General features: G+C 37.7%; 1 protein-coding gene across 1 annotated transcript; it reads right to left on the reverse strand.

Moving 5' to 3' along the window:
- LOC311094406 (zinc-binding protein A33-like) lies at window positions 1-7,827 on the reverse strand. The gene is made up of 6 exons (XM_084132365.1): window positions 7,177-7,827; window positions 2,181-2,276; window positions 1,750-1,980; window positions 1,610-1,632; window positions 1,410-1,528; window positions 1-1,026 (listed from the first exon to the last, which is right to left on the reverse strand). Exons 1-6 carry the CDS (start codon window positions 7,570-7,572, stop codon window positions 482-484), a joined length of 1,410 nt encoding a protein of 469 aa, XP_083988491.1. The 5' UTR covers window positions 7,573-7,827; the 3' UTR covers window positions 1-481.
- Window positions 7,828-9,277: the final 1,450 nt, after the last annotated feature.

Below are 9,277 nucleotides of genomic sequence, written 5' to 3' on the forward strand. Positions count from 1 at the left end.
TGAAATAATTTTTCTTTATCAACTATTACATGCACAAATACAACTTTTAGTAAATATACACAAACCTCACAGCAACACAAACACAATTATTACACAATAATTTATCCAACTGACTAGCATTTAATAGTTAAATGGCACTGGGATAAAAATAATTTGGCAGTTTTTATGGGTTTCAATGGGGACATTTTTGTCCTTGAGGTCCTGAGTGTAAATATTTTGTGTACAATGTGGAAAGGAAAGAAGAAAATTCAAATAAAAATACACACTTGTGCCAAAATTGATGCAGTTTGCATTAACACAGGAAAAAAAAAATATATATAAAAAAACTGAAAGAGACAAACATGTCCTTAAGGAAACACAAGGGTTAATTTGGTTCTAAACTTTACATTGAAGTGTGATTGATCAATGAGACCCTTTGATTACAGTGTTATTATTGAAGCATAATTTGCAAAACTGTATTAATATAGAAGCAGAAGCAGATTTAACTGTGATTTTCTGCTGTAATAAACAGTTTAACTGGTAAGATCCTCAGAGGAGAAGTTGTGCAGCCATTAGCTAAGAATGGAAAGACAGTCTCTGTGAAGGATGTCCTGAATCTGCACAGACAGTCTTTAGTTACAGGATCAGAGAATGACACTGTTCCTCTGTCATAGTCCAGCTGAACTCTCACACGCTGAAGCTTCTGTTTAACAGTAAAGACAGTGTAGGGTTGCTCTGGGGATTTTGAGCCGTATTTGCTGTTCTTGTACTGCACACCCCAGACATTAGAGTTAAAGAAAGCCTCTCCCTTCCTTTGGTTTGATGCTGTTGTTATTCCAAGAACCCAGTCTGTATTGGCTCCAACCTCCACATCCCAGCAGTGTGTTCCTGAGTTAAAGCCCTCAGATCCCAGGACACATGCAAACCTGTCAAACCTCTCTGGATTATCAGGAAGTGTTTTATATACACGACTGACCGACACACTGGTCAGATCAGCAGAGAGTGTGAGACGAGGATCTGCTGTGTTTGGATCCAGAGTCAACGGAGCTGCAAAGAGAATAACATCAGATTACAGGATGAAATATGATGTATTAGAAATGTAAATGTAAAACATTTTTCTTTTGTTGAAAGAGATCATAAATCATGCTATCATAACAATGGTCTCTCAGTTACTGTCAGAATGGATTGAGGCTTCAGGTTTAATATCAGTATTCAATAAACACTATTGTATCCTAATACATAAACATAAACCATGAGGAATAGACTTTTCACTCTGAGTTCGCTGAATGATCTGATGATTTTCTGAAATACAGTTCAGATTCACTTGGTAATTCAAGTGATTATTAAATCTATTTCTATCAAATGTTAATGTTGTGTGTGTTTATATGTGAACTATCTTCTGCACTGGTGTCAAATCTGCTGAGACTCACTGTGTTGGACAGTTTCCAGCATCTTCTTCCAGACTCTGAACGGCAGGTTACCCAGATAACGCGACACATGAATCAAAGCTCCAGAACTCATCCGTGGATCCGGCTGTGAGATCTGGACTCTGAGGAACATTCAGGAGTCAGAACTGCAGTGAATTTGAGTTCAGATCCACTGAGAGAAGAGATACGAGCAGCTCACTTACCTTTCCATTGAGGCCTTAAAGTTCTGGAAAATATAGAGTTTGAAAACATTTTAATATCTTATCAAACACTCTCATTGTCAATGAGTCTCTCTATACAAGTTGTTTTCTGCACAGAGAATGAAGCCAGATTGATTTGTCACCTTTAGAAACGAGACGTCATTGTCTTTCATCATCTCCTCCATGTCTCTGATTGTGTGTGAAAGAGCTGAGATGTGTGTGTTCATCTCCTCCAGCTTCTCCTTCATCCTCTGCTTCTTCTGCTCCTCTTCCTCTCTCAGTGCGGTGATTGTAGCTTCTTCTTCGTCTCTGAGAAACTGATGAAGCTTCTCAAACTCTTCTTTAATCTGACGCTCTGTGTGCTCAGCTTGAGACTGAAATCAAATCACATTCACTTCAATCATCTCAATCAACACAAATCTCGGATACCCGACATATAACGGATCCAGAAGCAGAAGCTGCTCGTCATTTACAGAAATAATCAACTGGAATCCATTATATTACATATATCAATTTATAACGGTATAAAGTGATTCAGCTGTAATAAAAATGACTCTTGATTCTGTTTCCTCACATTGATGTGTTGAGCTGTTTTCTCAAACTCTCCTTTCTTCTTTTCCTTGTGTTGAAGTTTCTGTTGTAAGGACTTCAGTGCTGTATTGAGCTCCTCCTAGAATTGAACAAAAATACATTAAACACCAGATTACAGTGAAGAGAAGAAAATACAGTGATATGATCATTCAATTCTGTGCAAAAGTATTTATTATATAGTATTGCCATAACCACGTGATCTGTGACGTCCGAAGCTTCGTTTCCACACAAAGTCACGTGACTGCTTCGTATTCAGATTCAAAAATAGCGTGAACCTCCTGAGCAGGTTTTGAGTGTCATACCTTTCGGTAGTAGTAAATAAAAAAGAAATAGACTTAGCCCTCACACTGTTGAACAAGTTTCTTTAAATGTATTAAATTACCCACAAAATAAAATGTCAGCTGCCCAGTTCACAAGCACTTCACCATTCCACAACAATTTTCTTTTATTTTGATTATATATGCCTTCATGAGCCTTGCCTGTGAACTCGTAGGATTAGGACTGAGGCTAAAGTTTATGTGAATAAGGCTGCATTTGTAGATCAAAGCAGATTCATAAGAATTGTTTCTGTACAAAGTAATTAGTCCCATTTATTATTATTATTTTTATAATTTTTCATAAATTAATTCATACAGTTGTTTGTTCATACATTGTATAAGAACTACATCAACACTAACATGAATTATGAGGATTAATTGTATTGCTTTGTGGTTTACAGAGCACAAAGTTATTTATTAAATGAAAAAAAAATTTAAAAAAGGGACAGAAATTTGCAAATGTATTTTCTGGGACAGAAATACAGCTTTTCCACCTTTTGACCACAAGATGTCGTTAGTGTGCACGTATTGAAAAGCTTCGAGTAATGAACCATTTTACAATACAGTCGAGGGGGAAAGCCCCGGTGCTTCACAAAGCTCCATTTCACCATCACTATTATTTACTGAAGCAAAAAAGTTATCCAATACTAACTGGGCCTGCGTGATCATGTATTTGGCCCCATAGTTACTAATTCCTCAAATCTCTGAAACTGTATTTATAATGTTGTTCAGCTGGACTAAACACAGCCAGTCCAGGGGCCCGTTCTTCGTACGTTGCTTATTACATCCGAGATCAAATGACACATCCAAGATGATATCATCGTGCTAATCATGATCCGGCTAATTGGGTTCTTCGAACACACCTGTTGTTTATGATTAATATCGCTGGATTGAGTTATCTGAGATAACTGCGCGTTCATGCGCTGGTTTAAAAGGGGATTTGTATCGATAGTAAAAACATTGATCAGCAACGCTGCTATTGGCTGCTCATCGTGGCCAAAGAGCGGGCTCAGTTTTTCTCCTCAGCAGAGCATAAACTAATAGTCGAAGTTTATTCGGAATTTTAATGTTTAATCAAAACGCCAGGGAACACCTCAAAGTCTGCAAAAGCCAGGAGAGAGGGCTGGCAAAAAGTAGCAGACAATTTAAATCCGTTAGAAGTGGCCATGTTATTTGTTTTGATCACTTATTAGCCTTATTTGTATTTTAATAATTGCATAATTACTTTGTTCATTGTAATGTCAGAGTCAGGGAACAAATAAAAGTGAAGAACAAAAATATTCTACATATTTTTTTAGTTATATTATAGTCTCTTCTCTTCTATAAAAGGCACTGTTAAATAAATGGTTGTCTGTTTATAAAAGCAACCCAAAAAAAAGGCTGAGAAAAAAAGAGAAAAGATCTTAGTAGCCTACACTGTAAAATATTTTTTGCTGCATTAAATTAAGGCCATATAGTCATTTCAACTGTTAAATCTTGAGTAATGATGAATTGCTTTGACTTGTGAAAGTGAAAACTGATAAACTTATGTTAATGTAAAAATATTTTGCCATGAGTTATTGATCACATGTTTCCCAAGTGTAGTTCATTGTAATGACATTGTGTTTTCCTCTTTTGTGCAATTTTACATAATACACCAACACTTGTATCTGTTCCCAAGAAAGTGGCTGAAATATGTGCAGTAAATGGACATTTTCTAACTTTCCAAAAGAAAGAAAGTATAAGACTCTGTAATGTCCATTTGTTTCCATTGCACAGGACAGTGAATAAACCCTCTCAGATAACTGTCATATGGAGGAACTAGCCTACCTGCAAGTGCATAAATAACTTTACTTCATTTATACTTGTATGCTTTATGGCTGCAATATAAGTTGCATCCACATCTACAGAAAGGCCTACAGAAGAGTCTGCACAGACAGAGGAGACATAGGCCTACAGGTGGGCAGTGTATAGCCAACTTTTCCTTTTTATTTGTTGCATGAGGCATGTGTCTAATATCTCTTGTTGCAGGCACTTGACCACTGGCTTTTCTTTACAAAGAACAATTGAAATAAAACTCAAGGAACTAAGCATATTTGTCTTTTATTAAACATTAATGAAAAGTGTTTTTTTTTTGTTTTTTTTGGCAGTGTTGTGTAATATGGCACAACAATGTCACAGGCCCTGTCAGGTGTGCAACCCTCAGACTTATCAGACACTGAAATCTTCCCTTTAGTTAACCAAAGTTCATTTCATTGTGTGCCCTTGTCCTGGCTAGAGCTGCATTGTAACTGGTTTGGGTCAGGGAATGGGGTCATAAAACATCTGTCTGCAAGCAGGAACATGTCATAATCACCTATGAAAAAATGCAGTTCTGTTAGGATCAGCATAAGTGTATGTAATACAGTGAGCTTGATAATTGTGGAACTTTCCTTACCACTTTCAAATAATGTGCATAAATGTGAATCTCTGAAAATTCTTAAGTCATGCACAGATCCTGGCCATTTTGCTTTCACATTTGTGATATGGAAGATTTGTCAACTGCCTTTATTTTATTTGATATATTATTAATCTGGAATATTAAGAATCACAATAGTAACTGGGCTGCACATTTACATTGTGAACCCCCTTTCTGTTCACATAATCCCCTTCATTGAGGCCTTGATGGCAGTCTATGGTCTAGCCTATAAGCCTGAGTGACATATATGCTGTAATCAGCATGGTCATGATTGCATGATCTTCATAAAAAATTATGATAGTCTAAAAAAATAAAACTGCTTAAAAATACTGCTTTACAACATTGGGTCTTAAGTGGCTTGGAAATGCCACAAAAAAAACAACAACCTAAAACTGTTTTTTAAACCTAAAAGCGCCAGGTAAACTCCGAATGACACGATATACAGCACTTTCCATAAAGTTCTCCACATCTCCAGTAGTGTAAAGGAAAGAGCCACTCGCAAATAATCTTAGGGTACAGTTTGTGCTGTACTTAAAGCCCGACTCCGACAAGTCGAAAATAAATGTGCGTTTCCAACAAATTAATAATGTAAACGACAATCTCACGAGTCACGAGAAAAAAATATATCTCTCAGAAAGTGCACTACCGCGCTTCCCGTATCAGCTCCGCTTATGAAGCCGGGATCTAATCTTGTTTACATGAAATAAGCTGCTCCCGAGCAGGTTTAAGCTTACGGACCTGTTGCTATGACAGCAAGTCCAGGATGAGCTTCGAAGAACCAAACAATCCAAGATCATGCCAAATCGCCAACAATCAAATCCAGCTAACTGAGTTAGCGACGTACGAAGAACGGGCCCCTGATCACTGCAGCCCTGTTCAATCAAATAAACACTTAAATAGGACTTTTTCAACAGCATGAAGTTGGTTAAAAGGTCTTAAACAGTAACACACTATTGACAAAGGTGAAAGAAACTCCAGGAATAATGATGAAGACGGTGATTGAAATACATCCGTCTGTGATGGATTACAAAGCTATTTCAAAGGCTCTTGGACTCAAAGAACCACAGCGAGAGCCATTATATCCAAATGGAGAAAACTCGGCACAGTAGCAAACCTTCCCAGAAGTGGCTCAAAGTCACCAAAGGGCCAAGAACAACATCGTAGGAACTGAATTTTTCTTAAAAAATATGAATTTTCCATCTTAAAAAGATATTCATATTACGTCATATGCTCTCAATGACAAATGCGGAACAGTTAGTTAATGCCTTCATGACATCAAGGCTAGATTATTGTAATGCTCTACTGGGTGGTTGCCCTGCACGCTTAATAAACAAACTACAGCTGGTCCAAAACGCAGCAGCTCGAGTTCTTACCAGAACCAGGAAGTATGACCATATTAGCCCAGTTCTGTCAACACTGCTTTGGCTCCCTATTAAAAATCTATACATTTTAAAATATTGCTGATTACTTACAAAGCACTAAATGGTTTAGCTCCGAAGTACTTGAGCGAGCTCTTAACGCATTATAGTCGTCTATTGCGATCTCAAAATTCCGGCCAGTTAATAATACCTAGAATATCAAAATCGACTGCTGGCGGTAGATCCTTCTCCTATTTAGCACCAAAACTTTGGAACAGTCTTTATATCCACAGCCATATCAACAGCCATTATATCCAAATGGAAAACACTCGGCACAGTAGCAAACCTTCCCAGAAGTGGCTCAAAGTCACCAAAGGGCTTTTCTATCAGAAAATACTAAAGCACAATATCATATCTTTAGTCTGCAAACTGAAGCTCAAGCAACAAGACAATGATTCAAAGAATAGTGAGTAAATCCACCTCTGAACGGCTCAAAAAAGCACAATTACAGTTTTGGAGTGGCCTTGTCAAAGGCCTGACTTGAAATCAATTGAGATGATGTGGCAGGACCTTAAACAGGCAGTTCATGCTTGAAAACCCTCCAATGAGGCTGAACTAAAGTTGGCTCAATTGTGCTCTTTTTTTTTTTTTTTTACAAAATAATGATATCTATGAAAAAGGCTCCACTATTTAGTATGAGACACAAAAACATAAGAAATCAGGATGGGCAAATACTTTTACAGCACAGTAAATGTCATATAAAGTTGAGTAAAATGATATTGCAATAGTAATGCATGAATGTGATGATATCTATGTTTATGACTAATTATTGTTCTTTACATGTGAAACAAGAAACATTTGTCTTACCTTGTCAGATGAAACCACTTTACTGATGGGTCTGAATGTGTGATTGTCATGTTTTTGTGAATTAATACACACTAAACACGCCGGCTGTTTGTCCTCCAGACAGAAGAGTTTGAGTTTCTCACTGTGTAAACTGCAGATCTCCTCAGATCCTGATGAACGTTTCTCATTCCTCTCCTTCAGGAACGACTCACACAAGTTTTTTAATGTGAGATTAACTGGAGGATAATCTTTCGAGGATCTTCTCCTGCAGACAGGACACTCCTGAGTTTTCTTAGTTTTCCAGAACTGTTGTAGACACTCTTTACAAATACTGTGACTACAGGACAGAAAAACAGGAACACTGAAGATTTCACAGCAAACAGGACAAATATAATCATCTTCAGCTGCTGAAGCCATTTTCACCGTTTGAGTCTCGCAAACTAAACTCTACTTTCACTTTCTGAACGACGGTTTTCAAAAATGAATCAAGATGAGAATCAAAGATCTGCTGTCTGTTCAGAAATTAACATCACAAAAGTCCTTCTGTAAAGTTTTTCTCTTTGCTCTCCATTGATTGCTTATTCTTTATTGCTTTTGTTGAGACAAAGTCGGTGTGACAGAAAGGAGAAATAACAAGTCAGTCTCTTCCTGGTTAGTGTTGTAAGAGGGAGGAGTTTATGATCACCTTTGGGTGTGTACAAACAGGTCAAACAGGAACGTCAGAATTTCTTCAGGTAAAATGTATTCAAAATGGACCTGCATTGAAATGTTAAAAAATAATGCTGTAAAACTTTGAATAAAACACAAAAGAACAAATAAAATACACAACTATTAATTATAAACTATCTCAAAATGCTTATACATGTTTTATTTATTGCTCTTTATTTCAGAGAGTTTCTCCAGGGTCTGTCATGATCAAATCAAATCCAATTTTATGTAGCACATAAAAACAACAGTAGTTGGCCATTGTGCTGTACAACAGAATAAATATCTAAAAAACAAAAAACAAAAAAAGAGCGCAAAGGGAGTTTACATCAAAAACACCAATCGTAAAATTCAACATTAATTTTCTGTCATGCTCAAATCTTTGTCAGTGTAATGGGCAGGAATAAAGATCTGAGTGACTTTGACAAGGGCCAGATTGTTATGGCGAGGTGACCGGGTCAGAGTATCTCTGAAACTCAAGGCTTGTGGGTCGCTCCCGGTCAGCAGTGGAGAGGATTCTGTCATTAATTTTCATGAGCAGACTTAACAACAAAGAGCTTCCCCTCAGGGCACCCCCAGGGAACGACCAGAGGCGTCGCAATAGGGCAGGCAAGCCAGGCAATTGCCTGTGGCCCCGCGTTTTAAGGGGGCCCCCGAGGGCTGATCATTCACACAATCGTTAATGTTAATATAAAGACGCAACAACATCTCTGCATCCCCCTTAGTGGGGCCCCCTCTCTCATTACACTGGTTATTCTTTTACCACCTCGCCTCAGCAGCCTTTTTCAAACAGGCGCAGCGCTGACTCGCGGTAGAAAGAAAATGCATGATTTTCTCCGTGGTTGGCCATAATCATCAAAATTATAACAAATAAAGGCTTGAGATATCTCACTTTGCATGTAATGAGTCTATATAATATACAAGTTTAACTTTTTTAACGGAATTACTGAAATAAATCAACTTTTTGATGATATTCTAATTATATGACCAGCACCTGTATATCTCAAAATCTAATGACACCAGATTCAACTGATGATCATAAAAGTAGGAGTCGTTTTTCTTGTATTGAAAGACAAATTAGTTTTTAAAACCGAACGCCCCATTAGTTTTACATCAGTCTCTTCATGACGTACATAATACTCTTCCACCCTCATATAGGGACCAAACTACATCATTTTTTTAAAGAGAAGAGGGCTCCAAACAGTCCTTTGTGGGCTTTGTCTGTTTTGGATTCCCGCCACAGCTTTCTAAAGCGGAAAAACAGAGCACTGCGTCTTACGCGCTCAACTCTTGATGTGATCTACACACCATAGACTGAGAGAAACAAACAGTCCCGATGATTTGAAGATCGACGGGTGTGGGCGTGTCTATTTGCGAGACACGTCACTAGCGCCGCCCCTCAAGTGTCACGTGACCT

This window comes from Abramis brama (assembly GCF_963993115.1).
Source record: "Abramis brama genome assembly, chromosome: 13".
Lineage (NCBI taxonomy): Eukaryota > Metazoa > Chordata > Actinopteri > Cypriniformes > Leuciscidae > Abramis > Abramis brama.